Source organism: Excalfactoria chinensis, chromosome 2, assembly GCF_039878825.1.
Source record: "Excalfactoria chinensis isolate bCotChi1 chromosome 2, bCotChi1.hap2, whole genome shotgun sequence".
Taxonomy (NCBI): domain Eukaryota; kingdom Metazoa; phylum Chordata; class Aves; order Galliformes; family Phasianidae; genus Excalfactoria; species Excalfactoria chinensis.
Window position 1 is genome coordinate 116,864,992 of NC_092826.1, and position 23,955 is coordinate 116,888,946.

The 23,955-nt window shown below is 50.7% G+C and overlaps 1 protein-coding gene and 1 non-coding gene across 2 annotated transcripts; one reads left to right on the forward strand and one right to left on the reverse strand.

The window, feature by feature from the left end:
• The first annotated feature begins 229 nt into the window (after positions 1-229).
• TRNAR-ACG (transfer RNA arginine (anticodon ACG)) lies at positions 230-302 on the forward strand. The gene has a single exon. It is a non-coding gene; the product is annotated as a tRNA-Arg (tRNA).
• A 474-nt stretch (positions 303-776) lies between these two features.
• Positions 777-23,710, reverse strand: LIMD1 (LIM domain containing 1). Its single transcript, XM_072330104.1, has 8 exons — positions 22,416-23,710; positions 17,341-17,442; positions 8,527-8,594; positions 7,237-7,299; positions 6,637-6,767; positions 5,573-5,624; positions 4,829-4,897; positions 777-3,975 (listed from the first exon to the last, which is right to left on the reverse strand). The coding sequence occupies exons 1-8, from the start codon at positions 23,512-23,514 to the stop codon at positions 3,838-3,840; spliced, it is 1,722 nt and encodes a 573-aa protein (XP_072186205.1). The 5' UTR covers positions 23,515-23,710; the 3' UTR covers positions 777-3,837.
• Between the last annotated feature and the right edge of the window lie 245 nt (positions 23,711-23,955).

Consider the following 23,955-nt stretch of genomic DNA (forward strand, 5'->3'; position numbering starts at 1 on the left):
GCCGCGGGACGGTGACGTCACGGCGGGCACAGGGAGGCGTGCCAAGGAAACGCGCGGGGATTGGCCGGCGCGGAGTGGGGCGGTCGGACACGGCCCAGGGAGGCTCCGCGGGGCGGGGCGGTGGGCGGGGCCCTTAGACCGGCTGCCTTCCGGCCGCCCCGCCCTATGGGAGCGCCGCGCGGGCGGGGGCCGTGCTGAAGTGCGGCCGGCCAATCGTGCTGCTCGAGCAGGGCCAGTGGCGCAATGGATAACGCGTCTGACTACGGATCAGAAGATTCTAGGTTCGACTCCTGGCTGGCTCGGCTGCTCTTTTTTTCCCCCCGTTTTCTGCTCTCCCGTATTTTTTCCCCGAATCCGAGCTAGGAGCGCTGCCCGCCACCCCTGCGGCCTCAATCCGAGCCGAAGGGCCGCTCACAGCTGCTGCGGGTTTCCCCAGGGCCAAAGCTCACCGCGCGGCCTCAGCTCCATCCCCTCACCCGCTGGATGGAAGCAGCTTCCCCGTGGGCCCGGGACTGTGGGGCGGCAGAGGCAACTCCAGCACGGGCTCTACCTGTGGGCTCTTCTTCATCCGCCCGAAGGCAAACACAGCCCGCGGACCGCAGCACTGCGTCCCACTGCTGCTGCACGGTGCCTCGGGGGGGCTGGGACACACTGAGGGCCTCCACACGGCAGGGAGCCCTGGGTGCAGGCAGGACGGACACCCAGCTCACGGCTCCCACAAGGTCTGGGTGAAGGCCGGAGCAATCAGACGTTAGGAAAGACCACTCTGAGCACTGCTTTGCCGTATTGTCTTTAATCACTGAAATCACAAGGGCCAGGCCGCTGCTGCTGGCCTCCGCTTAGTATAAATACCCAACGGCACCCAACAGGGAGCCGTGCTGCAGGTGGCTGCAGTTAGTGACACCAGCTCCCTCCCAGTGCCATGCTTTCAATTAGCCGTAACATAATGAGTACCACAGAGTACCGCCGGTCGGGCTCTGAGTTGGCTTCCTAGCCAGGTCCTTCACGTCCTTCCTCCTCCTTGCATCCCTCCGCTTTAGCACGTCGCTTTGCTTGTTTGTTGATGCAAAAAGTCAGTTCTGGCGGTACTTTCAAAGAACCCCCAGCTATGCCTTGCCTGGAACAAAAGCGTTCAGACCCTGCTCCAGCACAGTATGTACATGGCACTGGGGGATGTGGTTAGTGGGCATGGTGAGGATGGGTTACTGCTTGGGAGGGCATTTGGCATTGCCTTTAAGTAAGGACCTGGTTTGGATGTTTCTGAAATAATAAAGTGGCAAAATTTCCAGGGAAATACAGAAGGTTTCACAAGGAAAAAAAGACCTGCAATGCTTCAAGGCCAGGAGCTCAGTAAGCACAGGAGAGGAGAGCATTCACACTTAATAATTTACACAGCACCTCCAACCTGAAAGTAGGACAGCCTGCATTTCCCCGGTGCTGGGGAGCAGAGGGAGGCTGTCAGAAGTAACCAGACACTGTGTGAAAGCGGAGGCCAAACTTTCCACTGCTTTGCAGGAGGCTCTTGTGAGACAGCTCGCTGCCAACCGCTGGCTGGGGCTTCATGCACAGGAAAATGTTCTACTTCTCTCTTTTCTTCCTGCTTATTTTAGGGGCGCGGGAAAGGCTGGAACAGTGAAACAGGATTTTAAACCACTGTCGAGAAAGAAAAAAATCAGTCCTGCTGTTGTTTTCAAATGAAGGCCAGAAAATATGCATTAAGAACATGCTCCACAACCAAAGAGCCAGCCAAAGCATCAGCTATCAGCAGCCGGCCTCAGAGACAGCAGCATCCATGCATTTGGAGCCCCAGTCGAAGGCTGTAGGGAGCTCATGTATCTGGGATTAATTCTACCTCTTCTACCGTCACAGGCAAGGCTTCTTCTGCATACTGCAGTGGGGCAAACCCACCACAGGCTTTCGGTCACTCATTGAGGGGCTGTAAGTCCCCTGGAGCAATAGAGCCACAGAGCCCAGCTGCCCACAGCTGGCATCCCAAGAAGATCCCTAAGAGCAGAGATGCTCCCAGCTGGGTGGGACAAATCCACACCAAGACCTTCCAGCTCCCCAGCCTTGTGACAGCTCCAGGCCAAAGCTGGACAGATGCATTTCAGAGGAGATAAGCTGAAGCAGATTTGTAGGAGGGTGCCAGCAGGATATCAATCTCCATATTAAAACAGATGCTCGTACTTCTGTTTAATCCTCAGCACAGTACTCTGCACCACTCCGAAAGGAGAAGCATGGCATTCATCAGCACTGGCAGAGACAACAGCAAAAAGAGCTGCTGAGGTGCCAGGGAGGAAAAGGCAAGCTGCTGCTTCGTGGGGAGAAAAGCCCCGTGATGGCATCCAGGTCCACGAGCCAGAGTGGAGAGAGGGTGAGGCAACCTGCAGCCAGGGCTTCACAGGACAGAGCCCTCTGTCTGCAGTGGTCGTGCCAAGCTGAAAAGAGAGGTTTTACCCCTGACAGTGAAAAAGGCAAGCCTACCCTGCTTCCCTGGAGGACTACTTTGGACACCAGAGGTACTGCTCCAGCTGAGTACTCAAGGTGCTCCGGTGACACGGTGTGAAGTTCAAGCATCCATCTAGCTACATTTGTGCTACGGGAAAAGATGTAGGGTTGAACCACAGCAGGTTCTCAGCAAGAACTCATTTCTAGAGTCTCAGTGCCACTGCTCAGCCTTTGCTTTCTCAACAGAAGAGAAAAAAAGAGCCAAACTCTCCAGTCCCTCGCTCAGATAAGCTGATATTATTCCTGTGAGCAAATCTGTTTATACCAGTGGCTGAACTAATGTGAGTAGAGGTTGTGGAGCTGGACTCTAAATCCCACTACAACAAAGCCTTTAGAATGATCTTGAGCTTGTTCCCAGAGCTCTAAATAAGCACCACTATAAAATGGTTTTGTGCCGAGTAAACACTAAGGAGTGGCCAGGCTGGGGCTGAGCTGTGGGGACAAACCATGAAAACACCAGTCAGATATCTGTACGTGGAGAACTTCTTTTCCAAAGTGAGCTCTGCGAGCAAGAGCAGGGATGGATTTCCCTCGCGTCCATACTAATAGCATCCCAACCGTTCCAAACATCATCCTCTATGCACACTGCGTCAAAGCAGATGGGCCCCCTGTGTATTGCTGTGACATTATAGCAGCAGCTCACATCCAGTCACCACAGTAGCTTAGCCCAGATCGTTCCAGTTTCTCGTTCTGTTCAAAATGGGATACCGTCTCCAGCTGCTAACCAGCACACTTGGGTTGTGCTTGGAGAGTTGGTGCTTCTACAGCCACACCAGAGTTCAGGGAATACAGTGGGAGGTCTTAGCACACTATTTTGCAAAGACTCCTTTATTTTCCTTTTCTAAAGTATTACTAAGAGAGCGTCTTAAACCTCCTATTAATAATTTGACGTCGTCTGGAGAATGTGGTGAAATGTGCTTGTCAGGAATCACTTAGTAGGTTGATGGAACATTCCCAGCAGGCAAGCCAGCCTCTGGCCTTTTAATTGTGCACGGCATCATCTGAGCTCGTTGGCATGACAGCAAGTTGTGCTTTCACTGAAGAGGTTTCCAATACGAGCCCAAAGGAATCTCCAAGTAGCAGAAAAAGGCACATAAGAATAAACCATTCAGGTTAGATAAACATGCCACGTTCCTGGCCAAGTAGACAGAGTTCGGTACAGCTGGAACTCACATGCAGACTGTGTGAAACCAGCAAAAATCTCTCATATCCTTTTGCAGGAAAACTGCTGATCGGAGAAAAACACGCGCAGGAAATCAATGCAGGGCGGGGAGAGGGCGGTCACAAAACAAACGGTCTGTCAGGGCTCCCGGCTGTCAGCCACGCTGCCTAGTAGTGATGCTGGTACACAGCTGCTGGGGTTGTGCCATTCTCTATGTGTTTCAGATGACAGGAGTGACAAAGCAAATGGTCATCCAGAGGGTAACAGCGATGCCCATCTTCGTCGTTCAGTTCCATCCCACAGTCCTGCAGAAAGAGGTCATGCAAATTTAATTAGACTGCGTGTTTATCTCCCAGTGTCAACTGGGGTCTGGCTTGCAGGAGGATGTCACAACAAGGACAGTAGCTCCTCATAAGCAGCTCCCTCCTAATAAGTTCAATATTTGTTAAGAATGACATAGGCATTTTGAAGGGCAGCCTTGCATACACAGGTCTTAACTAGTTGGACTAACTAAGCTTTATCTCATGGTGAGTTGCATCCCTTCGTGTTTTAAACGTACTCAAGTTTCCTTGCGCTCTCAGGTAGGATTTGCCACTTTGCATTAAATTAATTGCAGTTGTACTGATGTGAAACTCACCTGCAGTCAGGGTTTCTTTCCACTGCACTATGAGCACAATGACAGAAGACACGTACATATTTTAACTGACATTACATAACAACGAAGGCTCTCTGGGAAGCCCGCCATGAATATTTAAGAGCTCACATCTCTTGAGATTTATGTGGCAGCCGTATTTCCTCTCCTTACCACTGACCGCACGTTCACTTCATTTCTAAGTGAAGATAACTTACATCAGACAGGATCACTCATCACCTTAGCATTTCTGAACAGTCCGGCCTGGAAACCAGATACACTAATGTGATCTGGAGCTCAGAGCAGCAAGAGAACCTTACTGATTCACTACATTTCCTTCATTAGCAAATAAACTGGATGGCAAGCGAACTGACAACTAGACTTTTGTCAGCCACTAATATTAAAGGATTTCAGAATGCAAGGTCTGAATTGCTCATATACTGCCTCTGGAAGGAAGGAGATTCTAAACATAAAAGCTATTATCACTTTTAAGTACGCACTACTCCCCCAGAAAGCTGCTGACCTACCTCACAGTGATAACATTCCACATGGTAATCCTTGTCCATAGACACAACCCGAATGGTCTCATCAGACCCCTGTAAGCATTCAAGCAAATGAGAAGAAATTACAGAGGATTACGGAGGATTAGACACACGCACTCTGCAGATCGCTTCTTGTAACAATAGCAGCGTTGAACAAGTGCATTTTGGCCATTGGTTGGAAATCACAAATAAATCCTGCCACCTACAGTTATTTTTACACTGAAGCTTCATCACTGGTTGACTGCCGATATCCTCTAAAGCATTAACATCAGACATGTAGAATGCTCTCTGCCTACGGGTCGCATCTATCCTAAAACATGCATTGATGATCGGACAGCTTCAATATATCACATTTCTCAGCACTTTAAATTGGCTTTGGCAAAGACCCATCTCCTCCAAATATGACAACGAGTCAGTCCCAGAGGGCGAACACGAGCACCACCACCATTTTCTGACGTGAAGGAAAGGTAGCCCCGCACAGTGCTAACAACAGTATACTAGTGCAGAAGGTAATAAAGTAGCCTGGCTCAAGGGGAATAGGCTGTGTTATCAAGCAAAGGAAGGGTCACACCTCAAGGGCAGTGTATGAGCGTCATGTAAAAGTGGAAGTAATTGTCTCTCTGCATCCAGAATGACACTCATCTTGACATGGGGTCAAGGGTGGAAGAGAGCAAGACCTGAGACATAATGCTTTCTCCCCAGAAGGGATAAGTAATAAAAGGTTCTCACCTCAGAGGGCAGAATGGGAAGCCCACATGCTGCACACTTTGGAGCTAAAACTCTGCAAGAGGAACAAGAAATTGAAGGCGAGTTATACATCAACATAAAAAGAGCGGCCTGTCTGTCGTTGGTGATAAAACACTACAGCTGTAAATAATATATCCACAGGAAAGCTTAACATCTTAAGACCACAAGTTCAATTAGGATTGATTTACATTGTAAAATTCCTGGCTGTTATTAAGAAATTTGGAAGAGAGAATGAGGACAAAGTGAGTAGAATTGGCTTCAGAAAAGGGTATAAAAACAATGAGTTGCCTTGCACCACAGCAGGAAATTTCAGAGAAAACACTAAGGGACTGCTAGACTCCTCAAGGCCTTGTTCAGTAAGTAAATGAAGTTGCAGGGAAATAAGTATCGTTTCAGAACAACAGTGACACACAAGGCACAATATAAAACAATTCCAGGGACTGCTTGAGTAATACTTATTATCTGCCTGCCCAGAAAACAGGAGCATGTTAGCCAAGCAGGCACTCAAAATGTATGCTGCTCTAATCCCATAACCACTATCTAAGAGCAGAGCTTTTATTTTACTGTCTAAACAACAAGTGATTTTTCAAGTGGATTCATTAGTCGTGTAATTTAAAGCTGGATAAAGTTTGCTTTGGACACTCAGTGGTGATTTCTAAAAACATTCCTTGAAACTCAGCCCTGCAGCTACTCCAGAGCAGATTGCATTGACTTTTCACAGTCTTCCTTCAGAGCAAACTAATGTCTTACATCACCAAATACTTCACGAGCACTATTTCTCACCGACCTCAAAGACCACAAAACACTCTCTGCTTTGCAGAAGGTGCAGCTTAAGCCTGGGGGTTAAGTGACCTCCTCAAAGTTACATGGAAAGTCAATGGCAGGGCAAGAGGAGAGGCATTGGTAACTCATAGGGTCTAGCCCCATCCTCAAACTCCTGGCTTCTAATTCTGTGTCTGTTTCACTGATCTATACTTCCTAATTAGCTGAAAAGCTACATTAGAGGCTTGTTGATCAAGTCTCCTCTGATGTTGCTTTGTCCTTACTTGTGGTAATCTCTGACACAGTAGATTTTGTTTTCAGTGTCCACAGTGAATGGCACACCATCCAGACACTCGTTGCAGACCACGCATCGGAAACAGCCCGGATGATATGATTTCCCCAGAGCCTGCAGGATCTGCAACAGACCAAGAGACAAGAAAGAAGCACGTGAACAGTCAATACGGGTGAAAGGTACATGGGAACTCACTATACATGGTACATAGAATTGACTACTGACAGACAGGTTCAGCAGAGCACGGCTGATGCCCCACAGCAAGGGAGCACTGCAGAGCCTCTCCTTTCTGCACAGGGTTATGAAAACTCTGCCCAGAGAAGCCCAGAAGGGGATAAAAAAACCCCAGCTGGCACCATTTGCACTGAAAACAGGGAGAGCAAAGTCCTTGCATCACATGCAGCAGGATGCCAGCTTTGCTTTCCTGCAAAAGCCAACAAAAGGCTTAGCGGATTTGCTTTCTGCAACCCAGCTCACACTAGGCAGAGCAGCAAATGACAACAGACAGCGCCAGTTATCAAAATGTTTTGCTGCTGGTACGTTCTTCTAAAAAGCCGTGGGATTTTTTTTACCTAAGGCAATAATCACTTACCATGTCCATTATCAAATGACCACAAATGAAACACCTGTCAGCTGACTGCTGGAAACCAGAGTACTGCAAGGACAAAAAAGAAGTGGCTTAACATTTCACAAGGCTAGCAGAGCATAAGCAATAGCATATTGTAGGGCATTATTTGCTTGGCGTTCTCCTGTACTCCTTACACAAACTAAACTTTCCACTATTGTTGTGTTTTTTTTCGTATATGAAGCTATGGATGGAACATTCTTTTAAGACACCAGACTTGCAGTGTTCAGAAGGAGTACATGGTCCCGTAACTTTCAAGTCCTAAGTTTATTTTAGCATCTAAGCAAATACTATAAACGCTGATTCAAATAAGTCACTTACTCATAAGACTTAATGCTCTGTTTGACCATGGGAATCTACAAACCAAGAGCTTATCTGTGCATATCATATGCTCATATCACAACACTTGCTAGATCCTACTCTGGGTTACACCTTTCTAGGTCCTACTAAGGCTAATGGTAAGGAACCAACTGTCATGGCCCCAACAAACACCTCATGCACTACACACTGTCTGCCTAAGGTTTCAGTCCTGTCTGAATGGCAAACTGGATAAACTGAATACTTTAGATGCATTTAACCAACATTCCCATTTTCTGACTGTGCAGAATATACTGGTGAGAGAAATGATTGATTTACTTCTCTCTGATAGAAATCAGTGCACTTCTCCAGTAAGTAGACAAATATGACTTTTTACAGTCTCAATGATGGTTTAATCCATGAGGTCTTGGGGGTCAGAAGCAGGGCTATGGCTCTTCATATTTTCTGGAGCATTGTTGCAGTGATGCTTATCTCTGCCAGCCATGGACCACAGAATTGGTTCACACTTAGGTACATTCACACAAAGCCATTGAGGGTAATGGAAAGATATCCATTAGGATGCCCAAACAAAAGTAGTTCATTGGGAAGGGAAATTCCTTCACTCATTCTTCTGTAGCCATTCATCTTGCTCCCATCTCCAAGGAATGGTAACAGAGACATACTCTGAAGATGCCATCCCAAGAAGCTCCAGCTTTGCTATGGGTTCTGCACTGTGACACCATGGCCTCCCACTCAGCTACTTGCAGTGCCACATGTGGGCAGCCACCGCATCTCAGAGCTGGCCAACTTGCTCAACCTGGTCTGTCGGTGAGCAGGGGAGAAGGGCCAGGCTATGCAGGAGCTGTGCAAAACACAGGCAGAGCCACCAAGGAGAAAGGCTGCGCGTCTCCCATGGAGGCTGAGACATGGTGGGGGCACAAGGGTCAGCTGCGTGCTTACCAGGAAATCTTCCTCACAGAACACCTTTCCATTGACGAAATAAAAGGCTTTTCCTCTCAGCTTCCGACCTAAGGGGAAAAAAAAACACAGGCAGAAGGGAAAGGTCAATAGAGAGCAAGGAGAAAACGTGCATGGAAACTGGGTGCTGAGAAGCGATAACTGAGAAGTGACCCGCAATAAGGATATCAGAACACAGAAGCCCTACAGCTGGAGCAGAACCTCCACCTCCAGAACATTAAGAAAAGGAAGAAGCCAAGCAGAGTTCCTTCCCTAAATTAAAGCCTTTGCCATCTGCTGTCTACACCAGAGGGCACTCTCTGGCCAGGAAACACTTCATGATGTTACACTGGAGGTTCCAGAGCAGCTCCAACTTTTGGCAGCGAGCTCAGAAACGTTTAACTCCAATCTTAAATGATGTGATAGTGTGGGCTCCGGTGATCTTCCCAACTGCCTTCCCACCTGTATGCAACATCTCTCCTTAAAGACAAGTGTGCAGTGGTGAGGGAACACACACATGGAGCTGCAGGATAAGGGTATTTGGGCAGCAGCCCCAGCGCTGGTGTATGAGCAGTAGTCATCCAGCAGAGTAGCTGAAGCCTGGATCACTGCTGCTGCGCCATTCCTCTACGGTGATAAAAGAAGCATTTATGAGGCTTTCTGCACCCGGTGTATTTTTAACGTGGTGACATTCAAAGGTCCAGACTGACGGCGACAGGCCTTTGGGGAAGCCACTGCAGCCAGCGCCGTGCAGTCCTCTGATCAACACAAACCACAGCCCTTTGATACACCTAGGAACACTACAGCATGCTTTGTCTTTATCAGAAGCAATTGCTCTAATACATGTCCTACACTGCCAGCTCCTGCCTGCGTTTCATTTTCACTTCCTCCTGAACTTAGCTAATCTCTCACTGAAAGAAATCAGACACTTATAATTCTTCAGCGTTTCAACCCTCTCACCCACTCCCTTCCCCAACAGGAAGTCTGAGCTGCATGCATTTATGTTCTGCTCCCCCCTGGCCTGACCTACCTAGCTGCAGAGCCTCCAGCATGGCCTCAAGGTCACTCCAGCACCAATTTCAGAACACTGCAAGCTTAGTCACCAGTTCTTTCATGCTAAAACAAACAGACTCGACTTAGCAGCTGACCACAGGGTACCACAGGGCTGCACTGCCAGGATGCCAGTGATTTTGTCCATCATTTTCTCAGCTGGCAGCTTCTGAAGATGCACAGAGAGAGCCTTACCAGGGACTTGCAGTGGCTAATGGAGGATGTTAGGAAATCCTTCATTTGTTTGCTGGGGAGCTGGATCAGAGTCTTTCTTTTGAAGTTGCTTTTCTGTTATTTATTAGGACAGTGGGGGTCACAAACCCATGTTTGAAAACGAGATCGCTCTCAATGCGTGTAATGATGCAGGATTGTGTTTGGACCCCAGTCCTCTGCGTGGCTAGAGAGGCAGCAAGGACCTTACTTCTCTTATCTGAGTATGGAGGAAGTCCTCTGGCATTTGCACAGCAGGTGGGTAAGTCTCACTGCAGGCTGGCAACTGCTCCTGCATCCTTTCCATGCTGCCAGCCCTAAGCCCCTATTGTTACAAAACCAGTCCTTGGAGAGCCGCAGCTGTAAGGTTTGGACATCACCAATGGCAGGTGAATGGGATTTCAGTTTCTAGATCTTGTAGGTGACAAAGTCCCCCCAGGGGCCTTGAGACCAGAACTCTTTAGCGTCTTTATCAGTGACACGGACAATGGGATCAAGCGCACCCCCTGCAAGTTTGCAGATGACACTAAGCTGAGTGGTGCAGTTGATACAGTAGAAGGAAGGGATGCCATCTAAAGGGACACCACCCAAAGGGACATAAAGGGACATGGAGCCCTGACCAATCTAGTGGTTGGCAACCCTGCCTGCAGCAGAGGGGTTGGATGGTTTTTGAGGTCCCTTCCCATCCTAGCCATTCTATGACACCGCGATTAGGAGCACAGAAGACCCCACCATGGCCCAGCCAGCACTTGTTTTTGTGGTGCTTTCTGTGGATGCTGACTTGGACACCGCACCATACGGCTCCTGCTGTGTGCAGCACATTAGGCAGAGCATCAGAGCTCTCCTTCACTCCTGGTATCTGTCCCAATTCTGCTGGCCACCACCATAGCTGGATGTGGCAGTGAACGTGACACAGTGTCTGCTCTGAGACTGGGGCTGCATGAAAGACTCACTTAGAGGCCAGCACATAGTTCAGCTTTGACCAACAGGCAGGTAACCCAGTTCAGATCAAAGTCTTTGTGAACCCGTGGGCAGAAGGGCAGAAAAAACTTGTGCCAAAAGAACAGCTCCATTAGCAGTCTCTCTTACTCTCAATTGCATCAGCTGGACTGTAAAACTGCAAACACCTTCTGTACTCTCACCAACATTTCAAGCAGTAAAGACAAAACTCAGAGGAAAAAAAAAACAAACCCAAGGCCTAAAAGCCAAAAGCGTGCTTTGGAGCATACAGCAAAAGGTCAGCTGCCCATAACAGCAAAGCAACCACAGGCAAAGGCAGAAATGGCTCTTCAAGGGGAAACATTGCAAAACCACACAGGCCATATAACAAGAGCAGCACCTCTTCTTCGCTGATGGCAGACCACTGTGAGAAGATATTTGAATGCTTCTATTTAAAGGGAACCCCAGCATTATTCTCTGAGACCTCCAGCACTGGTTTTTGACCCCATGCTCAGTCAATCTCTGCTTCAGAGACTGCTGCTCTGCCCCCCTCCCAATGCATACGCACTGGACAGCAGGCAGTGCTCTCCTCCCAGCCCTGCAACAAAGGACAGCCCTCAAAATGCTCAAGCACACACAGGAAAGAGGATGGCAGCCTGTACTTCCCCACCAATGCCCTCTGCGAGATGCAGAGGTGATCAGCCCTCTGTACTTGGCACTGGTGGGGCCGCACATCAAGTGCTGTGTTCAGTTTTGGACCTCTCACTACAAGAAGGACATCAAGGCCCTAGAGAGGTCCAGAGAAGGGTTGCACAGAAAGCTGTGAAGGGTCTGGAGCACAAGTCTTATGGGGAACGGCCGAGGGAGCTGGGGTTGCTCTATCTGGAGAAGAGGAGGCTCAGGGGAGACCTGATTGCTCTGTTACAGCTGCTTGAAAGGAGGCTGTGGTGAGGTGGAAGTCAGCCTCTTCTCCCAGGTAACAGAGATAGCGAATGGCCTCCATTGCAAGCTGCGGTTCAGGTTGGATATTAGGAAGAATTTCTGACAGAGCGGTGCTGCAGTGGCACAGGCTGCCCAGGGTGGTGGTGCAGTCACTGTCCCTGGAGGTGTTCCAGGCCCATGTGGACGTGGTCAGTAGGCACGGTGGGGGTGTGCTGATGGTTGGACAAAATGATCTTAGTGGTCTTTTCCAGCCTTAATGATTCAGTGACTATGTAGCCAGGTAGGAAGTACTCAGGGACAAGCTGAAGCTGTGACCGGACGAGGTTTTGAGATGGGAAACCTCCCCTACATACTACTCTTGTTCCCAGCACCACAAGCAGTCACAGCAGCAGCCTCTCCAGAGTGGGAGAATTAAACACACTGCTTCACTCTCTGACCCTAGAAGTAGCCTTGCATCAAAGCTAGCCAAGAAAAAACGTTTCGAAGTACAGATGGTCACAGTGTACCCTGAGACAGCACCTAGCAAGTTAACTATAGATACTGCTTAAAACACTATGAGGAACCTCCTATAATCCTAGAATCATAGCAGCTCAGGTGGGAAGGGACCTCCAAGGATCATCAGGTCCAAACTTCCATGGGCAAGAGGAGCCTGAAGAAGACCACCTATCACTCTGTTGCACCATACCTAAATCCTAATGGCACAGTACAACCAGTGTTATGCCTGTTAACAAAAAGCAGTGTTTTTAAGATATCTGCTGGGGACCTCAGGGCCGTGCTGAGCCCTCACAGCAGCACTGCCCTGGGATCTGGCCAGAGGAGGAACACGTAGCACTGCCCTGCCATGGCAGCTGCCCTGGATTTTCTCCTGCACAGCAAGTGTGGCTGCTGTGCCGCAGGGGTTTGCACCAGTGAGCTGAGAGCTCAAAGACAGAAAGCCAGTAAGAACAAAACAGCATTCAGATTGGAGCGGAAACAAGCGCTGATGATGCTCTGTCTCCCAACAGCCTGTAGAGCTTGGCACGTCAGAACCTCTTCTGAGATTACTCCAGCTAAAAAATGCATCATTTCCTGCATGGCCTATCACATGAGGATTTTATTACAGGGATGCTGAGGGAGGATTCCTGGCAGCACCTAACACTCCCCGCTTTGAAGCTCCATGTAGCTGTGCTTAATAATCACTGCTGCACGACTAATTAGCCCAAGCAGAGGGCGATGCTTGCGGTTAAACTGCTGCAATACCTCACTACCTTGTTTAGTAAATGACCCTTGATACCGCTGTGCACCACTACATTGTGAAACGTAGTCAGAGACAGCCAGCTGCTATTATTGCAAACTCTGCTGCTGGAACAGCAACCTGTTACCCTTACACAGACACCAGCAGAGATCTGAGCTTAAATAAAAGTCATGCAGGCACACCAAAGGTCAAACCTTGTAATGTGGCAACATTGCAGATCTTCACTTCTCTGCAACAAGGGGACAAAACCTGGTTCTGCTGTAGGTTCTCCCCGCTGCAGCTGAATGTCAAACCTTCACTCAGACCACCTTGCAATCGGTTCTTTCTTTTTGGCTTCCGTGCTCGCCTACTGATTTCCTTCATAGTCATCTCTGACACTTCCCTTGCACTTTTTTAGCTTTCAGATTTCCTCTGAGGACCCAGCGCCATGAGCACAAGAACCACGTGCTCCCAAGTGTGTGGGGAGCAGAGCTGGGGCCGTCGGATCAGAGCCTGCCCGAGTCCTAGAAAGAAGTACTAAAGCAAAACAACAAGTTACGTGTCATTTATAAGGGCCCCTTCCTAGCTAAAAAATAAATACCAACGCCTGGAAATACCTGTGTTCTTCAGTGTTCTGAAAGGTTAATGCGTAACAAACCAACCGATGAATCAAAATGTTTGTCCAACAAACTGAAAGAAAATCAAGATGCAAGCAGAAGCCTCAAACCTGCAGGAAACAGCTGTCTGACTTCCGAGGATGTTTGCTGAATCTACTTTCAGAGCCTTCACGTAAGGCAGATATTATGCAGTGCCAGAGCAGCAGAGAGACCACATTTTTTCCCCTCTCCCCCTCCACAGAAAGCTGCCCTGTTTGTGTGCCTGCCTTGCAATAAACAAGAAGATAAATGAGACTTTGATGCCAAAGTAATCATTCTAAATCTGTTGTTTTGACCTCTGAGCCAAATTTTCTGCATTACATGCCTGTGGCTCAGATAATACAGTCAGTTTTCTTCCTGACAACTGAACCCTGTCGCATATGTATAGCTCGGCTCTACCAATTGCTCTCTTCTACCGCTTAACTCTGAACGTACATACAGCAGGAAATAGAGGGTGTAGGAAATTCAGCACCAGGATGCACTGGTGCACCCACCCCTTCAGAGCCACTCAGCTTTCTGTGCCTGGGAAACCAAGGCACCATCTGGACACAAACCCAACTATGAACAAAATTAGAAATCCTTGCTAAACCGAAAGCAGCAAGACAGCAGATATAAATATCTGAAGGACAATATGCTTTACCTTAATAGGTAATTTGGTGTATTTTATTTATTGGAGGGGAGATGTTCAGTGCTTCACCAGAGCACGGATTTTAGGATGGAAATCACGAGCAACCTTCACTTCTCAAAGGCAGCCTGCACTGGATGCTGTCCAAGATGAACTCCACTTGACCCTCAGCACACAGCCTAACTACTTACTTTTCAGATAGAAAGCAGAGTTTCCACATGTGCTGCTCAGGACGCGCTTTGCAGCCGGGCAGGCGACACTGTCCAGACAAATGTCTATTTTTCTGGCAGTTAGAAAAATCTCATCACATTTACCACAGCGGCCTCATGGTGCACAGCACTGAAGGCACTTTACCCATGATGAAAACCATTTCAATTTGTGCAGGGGGGGATTCCTCACAGTGGGCTTGTTTCACAAATACAGGGCAGGTCAGCGTGCCACCCCAGCCATCAGCACAGCAGCCGCAGTCTGATTCAGCCTGGCTACACCTCCACCAACATGGCAGGCCATGCAGTAAGGCCTGCTGGCAGGAAGGCACATGCAAACCTGGCCATGGCTCCCCAGCACCTTGGGGGAGGCTCTTGAGGCAGGGGTAGGGTGGTAGCACCCTGGTTTGCACTCATCTAAGTCTCAGTAAAGTTGCAGCATCCTTGTCACTGGAAACACTGCTTTGAGATGTCACCACGGGCAGAAAAAGGCTGGCATCCAAGCTGAGTCATAGCAACAGCATTCATTGGTAGCAACATGCAATCCGCTCTCTTCTGACATGGCAGAAGGGACAGACACTTCAGCAAGGTCCACTGTGACAGGACAAGGAGAAATGGTTCATTGCAGAGGAGCTAGACTAGGTGACCTCTAAGGGCTCCTTCCAACTCAAATGATCGTGTGGCTAGGAAGGACTCGCAGGAGATGCTAGCAGGCTGATCCAAGCACCGAGCGTACAACAGCGCGACAGCGAGAGTAGAGGCCGGAAAGAAGGGAGCAGCGCTCCCAGAAACGTGCAGCATTTGAAGTACATTTCCTTTTCTCTTTTACCAACAAATCGCCTGGGAGCAGGGAGGGAAGGGGAGAAGTCATTTCCTTGATCTGCACAGTATGGCCTTTTTGTTATTGTGTGCCTGCCAGCGGCTGGACTGGGAAGGGAAGAAGCAAACACATCCCCGAAGGCACGATGTGCAACCTGGAGAGTGGGCACTCAGCAGATTTCTGGCAATCTGCAGCTCTCTGGGTTGTGGCCGTTAGTTAAGAAGCGCTTTTTACCACAACATTCAGAGGAGAAAAATATTTCTGTCCATCCTCTGCAGCAGACAACCACCGCTGCCTGAAAGCACGTGGAAAATGGCAGCAGACCCTGAGCATGGGTCAAATGGTAGGCTTGCTCTCCCACAGGGATATGCAATACTTTCTATTCAAAGAAACACTGTTATTACTCCTCCCAACCTTCCCCCCCACATACACACATACACACACTGGCATCTTCCTATTTGAAAGCCCCAACACAGCTCCATAGAGATCACAGAATCACAGAATATCCTGATCTGGAAGGGACCCATAAAGACTGTGGAGACCAACTGCTGGCTCCACACAGGACCACCCAAAAATCAGACCACAGATGTTCCAGACCAAAGATGCTTCAGTTATCCCTGGATAAGCAGGAAACGTAGCTCTGCGCTGCTCAACTCAGTTTCTTTCCATCCTTCTGGCCTAACCTGAAGCACAAAACATTTCACCCTGCGCTGGAAAGCTCTGGAGAGGGTTGCCTTTCAGAACAAGCAGCAAACAGTGTTTTTTTTCAGCTCTCACTGACACACCTTGCTAGATATGGAAGAAAGCTTCTTCTTAACCAAACATACGGAAAAAGAAGTGACCACTAATACCTCTGCAACCACACATACGTCTATAGGGCTCAAGACAATAAAATCAGTTCTAAAAGAACACAAAGCGTTTACTTCTAAAGCACCAGTTGCACAGCTGTAATTTTAGACACGTAACGCTGCTGCTGGGTTATTTGTCACAGGAGATCTGTGAGGAAGGGCAGCTTGGAGGCTGCTGGGACACCAATGGAGAAAGGTCCCCGAAGCTGCAGCCAGGGATTCTTTCTGCAGATTTCAAGTCAGCTCCTATGAAAGGACAAAGGGACAAGCTGCTGCTGCTGAGCCTTTAGGGAAAATGCCATCCTATGCCAACACCCATTTTCTTTTCAGTTTTCCTGCCTTCAGCCAGATGACAGCAAAGCGCTGTGCTGACAGCATAGGTGAGGCAGGGCGGTTGGTGCCGGACAGCTGGGAAATGAGCTGCAGTTCAAGGTTCAACTACTATTAGAGAGCACACACATCTTTCTATATTTAATCCTGCTTTACAGCTCCAAATAAAACACCAGGCCTTCCAGTCCTAATGAGTTTACACTTCTAAATACAACACAGGAGAAAAAAACCACAAAAGCTCATCTTGGAAAACCAAACTGATACATACACGAGCACCAGATGGATGATTATTATTTTTACCGCTGCCACACAGACAGCTACGATCCTAAAAATATGCTACTATAGATCTAGGGTGAAACATAACAAAACTCAAAGCCACCATCTTACAAAGGCAATTTGAAATAAGAAGCCTGGTTTCTCAACCCAGCTCCATAGCAAAACTCCTCTTATTTTATTTTTTTCAAATGTGTGTTTTTTGGCAGCAGGGGGTGGCCAGCTAACAGCAAACTGGGCTGCCCACCACACAAAGGTGGGTACTGACACGCAGAGAGCATCCTGCCAGCAGCTGCCTGCAAGCTGTCTGATGTGCTGGCACTATGGCTGTAAGGTCTGCCTGGACACCCAAAAGCCCTGAGTCCCAGTTAGGGCTTCCTTACTGCCACTTTGAAACAAAGCACTCATATAAATAAGAAAATGTGGCTACAGTTAAGAGACAAAGGAATGAAAATAACCTCCCCGCACACCAGAAAGCAGAAGACAGGCACAATTCAAAATATCTTTCCTAAATGCCTTGCAAGAATCTATTCAAAACCAAACAGCGAGCACTGCCACAAAGGCACACAGCTGCAGAAGCTTCCAGCTGGCAGACAAATGAATAACCGCATCCTTCTGTTTTCCCCCTTACACCAGAAAAACATTCACCAGAGGAAACCATTGCAGGGCTGTGCTCGAGTGGCAACACCAGGCAGGGTTACTTACTGCAGGCTCCACAGGTGAAGCAGCCGTCGTGGTAGAGGTTGCCCATGGCCTGGCAGGCCTGGTTGGCTCCGTACACCCCTTTGCTGCACTTCACGCAGGTTCCTGCAAGAGATGGAGGGCAAGAGAGGTCAGGAGCAGGACCAAGGAACATGCTGGTTCACATGGGGCTGGGTGCCTCAGTTGTGAGCGTCGCCACACCTGCCCTGCACTGCTTGGCTGAGGAGCAGACACCGTGTAGGTGACATGGGTGTCAGGAGTCCTGAGAAAAGCTGCCACTCAGGCCATCCAAACTGTGTCCTCAGTCCCAGACTCTTCTTACAATGCAATGTGGAGAGGAAGGAGCCGTGCTAGGGCTCCCAACACATCAGGTCATATGGGCAGGACAACCTCCTGGAGATCCTTAGTCATGCTGTGGTTAGCAAAGCTTTGCTGCTCTTCGGTATCGCATGCGCCACAGCAATCGGAAAGGTCTCGTCAGAGCTGGGGAGAAAACAACTGGGGAGCAGTGCTGGAAATAGCAGCCATGCTGGCAACCCAGGTTTGGTTTGCAATCTCTTCCCACTGCCAGAACGCTCCCCCAAGCCCTACTACGCCCAGAGCCTGAGCCCACACCAACCAGAGCCTCCAGGGAGGTTGCAGAGGATGGGAAGCTGCTCTGTTTTGGCCACATTGGACCTGAGGGGAAAGGCTGGCCTGGCCGCAGGCCCACCCCCACATGGATTGGCACGAGGCTTGTGGAACATGCTCTCTTCAAACCAAGCAGATTTATCTCTGGTATCTATTGAAAGAAACACTTTAAGAAGGCAAATATGATCAGCAATGAAAGATGAGATAAATCATGCAAGCATTACCACAAAAAAAAAAAAAAGACAAGATAAGAAAAAGTTGGCTTTTTGCACGCCTGTGTTCTCTCCCAGCCATGCAGGATCAGCTCCAGCCCGACAGTTGTGCAATGCCCCGGCACAGAAGCGAAGGCCAGCTCACACAGCTCCCTTCTGACTGCAGCAACACAGAGCTGCGAGCAGAAAAACTGCAGGTTTTGCTGCTTAAAACCTTCTTTCCATGACATCCACCAAGCTTTCCAGAGAAACGACGCACTGGATGTGCCTCCATTTTTCCCCTCTCTGTGCCAGGGAGCAGCAGCTGCAGAAAATTATCCGCGTGCTCTGTGTGTGAGGAGCAATGAGCTCCCTTCCATCTATCCTGTGCCTGTCCCGTTGAGGCTGTGGAACGCCTGTTCACTATTTATCCCTCCTGAGACACAGAAAATAAAGACAAAGAATGCAAGGCCTTGGTTACTTCACCACGCTTACATCAGTTTGAGCAGACAGTCCCCCAGTATCAGGCCCCCAGGCTCATGTAGCATTACAGGGGAAGAACAAGAGGTCTGTCCTGCAGCACTGGGGAGGTGAGCCTGGAGCACATGCGCAGCGCCCAGAAATTCACACTCGAGTGCACCGGCAGAAAGGCAGCCGGATCTGGAAAGGGCACGGGATGCAAACTGCTGATTTCAGTCCAATTTCTGCTGGTCGGGCAGCTCAGCCCAAGCAACAAAGAAGCCTCTGTTCCCTGTCACATCGGACGCGTCACGTGGAAGGCGATGAGCCCCCAGGGCACAGCATCCCTGTGTCCAGGGAGCCAGAGCCCATCGCTGCCAGCAGCAAGCAGTGTGGCTGTTGGGACAGGCTACCAGACACCCAACCTATCCATCCACCTGTCCAGGATGTCACTCCCTGCCCCAAAGCTCAACACGTGGATTGTGCTCCCACAGGACTCAAACACTTTAAATGAGTTTCCTCTGAGCATTGCTATGCCACATTTGCTGGGAGGTACACACTGCATCCCGCTCGCTAAAAACTCAACACAAAGGCAGATGAACAGCAGGAGGTTGGATTTATGCTGCAGGACACCTGCTTGCATTTGGAAGAACACCCTGAGCCTGTATACCAACACCTCCAGGATCACCTTTCTGTCTGCCTGGGCACACCACAGCCAACCACAGGTGCAGCCTTTGGGCCCCAAGTCAACTTGCCCTTAGTTTGCTCCCACCTTGTGCAGGGAGGGGATGCGTGAAGTCACAGCTTCAGTGTTCCAGACCCCACGCCTGAAGACCCACCAATGTGTTCCACCCCAACCACCACCACGGCTCATGCACACAATTTTCAAAGACTGCTTGCTGAAATAGACTTCCCTACATCACATCCAATGTGACACTTTTGGTTCCTGTCTTTAAATCACGCCATCTACAAAACCCAATGCCACCTCCCTGTGGCTCACCATAACCTCGTCACCTCTACACAAGACCCCACAGTCAGCACGGAGGGACCGTGGCCTTCCCACACACTGCATGCCTCAGCAAGCTGCTATTCCCTGCCAAGCAACCTCACATCCCATAGTGCTGGTTTCAAGACCTGCGTGAAACTGAGTGCCTGGAAAACAGGGCAGCCTGGCCCCCTCATCTCTCAGTACCATCGCTGGCATCGTTACTCATAGCGATGAAGTACCCAAAGAACCACAAGGTTGATAAATGTAATTTTTTTGCCCTATCTTCGCATGCAGCGTGGAACCTCAACTGCACACAGTGCCGGTAAAGCACAAAATGCCACCAAACCCCTCTGAGACATTTTAAGTACCTTACAGTGATGTGCCAAGACGATGTGAACTTCAGTACAAAATGACTGAGACACCTAACAATATTTATAACCAGAAAATCATTTGTAAATGTTGTTAAGAAAACTCCTCAGTAACCCTGGGGATGGGCTTTATCAAATGGAGGTTTTCCTCTAGCTGTATGAAGTGAGAACTGGTGAAAGCACGATGCTGCACACTACAGCTCTAAAGGGATCTCTGCCTGCTGGTGGGAGAAGGAACCCCAGTATCAGTGATTTGTGTCAGGAGCTCTGGCAGCCAGGCACCTCTCCTTGCTGGATGTTCCCTGGAGTGCACTGTGCAGGCTGTCCTGGCTTGCTCCCAGCAGCAGCCCCAGGCTGAGGCACTGTCTGCTCCTGAGGGACAAGGCAGCTATGGAAGGATTGCCCCCCAGCCCTCAGGTGACCCCTGAGGCTCCCCACATCCTATGTAAATTATATCAGTACTTCAGAGCATGCCTGGAGAACCCAGATTCCTTCAAAGGCACACACAGCCCACATTGCTCACGTTATTAAAAACAACAAACCGACAACCTTGCCCTTGTTTGCTTCTTTCCCTTCACTTATTATTCACACTCTGAACAGATAAATGCGCTGCCTACAGTCAGTGGGTGCTGACAGATGACCAGGCTCTCTGCTGCTCTTCAACAGGACATCCTACCCACACAACACCTTGTCCCTGCTTTATCACATTCCAGGACAAACTTGACAAACCTTCTTTTTCACATGGCCAAGAAAAAAGCAGCTCCTTTACTACAGTCAGAATTGCTCATGATAAATACCTGATCCAGGCAGAGAAGGACCGACAGTCCTCCCATGCAGAGTTGAGGCCTCCACCTCCCTCATGCAAACCTATACAACACCCCTCACCCTCTGGCCCCCTCTCCCTGCTCTTGGGCACCAGGCGCCATGCAGAGCCTGCTGCCAGAGCCAATCGACCCGGCCGGGAGCCAGGATTACTGCTCCCTCACTACAAAAGTCCTTTGAGACAAAAGTCTCCCCCTGCTGCTACCACCTGTTTTGTGACTAAAAAGTACGAATAAATCCAGCCTGGTCTTCCACCTGCCCGCTCTCTCACCTCGTTCCCATGCACATTCTGTAGCATCTATGATCCCACTGACTTACTGGCAATCAGCAAAACCCTCACATTTTTGCTTGCTGTCTCCTACAAGGTTTCTCTCCAAGCCTGCGCTCACACACGGCTCCTTGGAGCAGCACTGCAGTGAGGACCCACGAGCTCCTTGGAGCAGCACGCTCCGGGCTCAGTGTGCAAAGCACCAGAGCGTGCCTCCAGGCTACATTGAGCCCAGTAACACAGCAGGGCACATCACTTTTCTGCCAGAGAAACCTATCTGCCTGCCACAAAGCTAAACTCCATCTCATGCCCTGAGATAAACAATCACAGCAAAGCCCTCTGCAGGAGAGTGTACTGCTCCATGCCAAGAAACACACTTACTATGCAATCTGCAACTAAACGCTCAGCGTGCCTTCAGCTGCGCCCACCCTGCTGCTGAATCACAGAGCGGCAGGAGAAAGGAACGCTCACTTCAGCCATGACTTTTTGCCATCCTGTGGTATTAAACCAGTTTGGTAGGATGCTCCTATTCTCCTCTTCACATGTAAGCGGTCTCTTTCCATCGCAAAGTACCAACACAAACCTGTTGGCCTGCCCGAGCTTTCGGTCCACAAGTCAACTGTTCCTCCCAAGTACTTACAGCCCACTCATCATTTGAGAGCCAATGAGAACTGACACCTGGGGCAAAGGGAATCTGCTGACTGCAGGAAACCCTCCTGTCCAAAACGCTTCTCTCTGAGTGTGCAGTCAGCTCCTTCAGCGCCATTCCAGGAGCAGCTCCCTCGCAGCTCACACATCAAGGACCACGACAGCACAGCCACACGCAGGAGCCTCCAGGGCAACTACTGCTGAGCACTCATCCTCCTGTCGGCCTGGTTGCCCCCATGGCCTCCTGTGTGCCCAGCCACATTCCTGCCCCACATGGCACGGAGGTGTGATGCCATCCTGCTCCTTGGCAGGCTCCTTTCCATCCAAACGTGCTCAGGTAACATATTCTAAGCATGGGAAAAATGGCGAACGTTGTGAAGAGAAGAACCTCCTGAAGGGAAGAAGTTCCCAGCCAGCAATGGTGGACACTTCCAAAGGCACTGCTCCAGCTGGTGCTCAGCACTGTCCTCCCATGGCTGCTGCACTATCTGCACTATGAAACTTAAGGATTAAGAAGAAGCCGACATTGAAATAAGAGTTTCCACTACCTGTGATGAGTAACGGTTATATGAAAGAAACTGAAAAGGCAGAACCCAACAGCAGCAATGCTGACACACAATGTGAAGGCACGAACCTGTCAGCACACACAGCAAGGAGCCGCCTCACACCTAGGCAACACCACATCCTATTGCAGCCGTGCTTACCAAAGTAGTCAGCCTTGGGCCGCGCATCCATCTCCTGCTCCAGGCGCTGAGTGAGCGCTTCCAGCTTCAGCTCAGCTGCAGACGGCCCCTGCTCTGGCTGCTGGAGGGTCTGGCAGGGCAACTTCACCTTGGCCACGCCGCAGCCCTCCTGGTGCCCGCTGTCAGGATGGAGATTGCTTGTGACCTCCTTGAAAGGCTGTTTTGGTGCATCTGAAGTCAACGGCCCACGTGCCGCTGCCAAGTGTGAGGTACCCAGCTCGGGGCCGCCGTTGGGCCGGTGGTTGTGGCCATGGGCCACAAAATGACTGGTGGGACTGGGGTGGATGCCAGCTTGCTGGTAGTCTATGCCGGGCCCCCCAGGAGCAGAGCTGGGCGGGAAGGGCCGTGAGCTGCCCTGGTACCACAGCTGGCCGCCATCTGTGGTTGGCCCATCCACGCCAGCCTGTGGCCTACAGGGCTCGGTGAGGGCCAAAAGCCCTGGACTGGGCTGCGCCGCAGAGGCTGAGAAGGAGGACCTGTGCTGCAGGGCGGCTGCTGGTGCTCCATCTGAGGGACCTGCAGGGCCACGCACCTGTGAGAAGGAGGAAGACCTCTGCCCGGCTGGCTTCAGCTCTTGGCCCTGGCTGCTCCTCCTGTTATCACCACCGTTCTCCTGAGGGTCTCCACGAAGCTCCGCTTCCCAGCTCCGCCGCCCAGCCTGGGAGCTGGGGGACGGTGGTTCCCCAGGCACGGGGAAGGCTCTGCAGGTGCCCGGCCGCCCGCTGCCAGGGCCCTCAGCTGCCACCTGGGGCAGCGGGCCGGTGGGTGAGCCCAAGGGTGGCTTGGCACCGCGAGGTGCGGGCAGGCCGGGTCGAGGTGCACCCAAACCAGCCCCACCATTGAGGGAAGTGGTGGCCATCAGCATCTCCTGCTGCTGCTGCTGCTGCTGGAGGTGGATTTTGGCCATCTTGGTGGCAAAGACCCGCCGGGTCTCCTCGAACTCCGGGTTGTTGCCGGCCGCTCTGTCCACCCGAAAGAGCCCGTCCTTGGAGGCCTCGTACATGTTGAGGTCCTCGATGAACTTGCTGGCCTCCAGGCCCAGGTCGTCGTACTTGTCCATCCTGTCCCGTTCTCCGGCTGCTGCTGCCACCACCACACGCTGGGGCCCTCCGGGGCCGCGCTGTGCCGGGTGAGCTGTCGGCCCGGCTCAAGTTTCTTTCTCCCCTCTTTCCCGTCCCTCTTCCCGCAGCGCGGAAGACGCGAAGCCGGAGCTCTCGGCGGGCCGCGCTCGGCGGCGACAGAGCCACGGCGCGGCCACGGCTACCTCCCGCCGCTGCCAGTCCCGCCCGCCGGGCCGGGGGCGGGGGCGAGGGCCGGGGCGGAGCCGGCGGGGCGGTCCCGCCGCGTTGCACTGCGGCCCGCTGGGGGCCCCAGGGGGTTGCTGCTGGCGGAGGGCGCGGGGCGAGGCCGAGTCGGGGGCGTCGGTGCGACCGGGATGGGGTGGGGTGGCGTGTGGGGAGCGGGCGGCTGCCGTGGAGTGGTTGAGGGCTCCGTCCAGGCT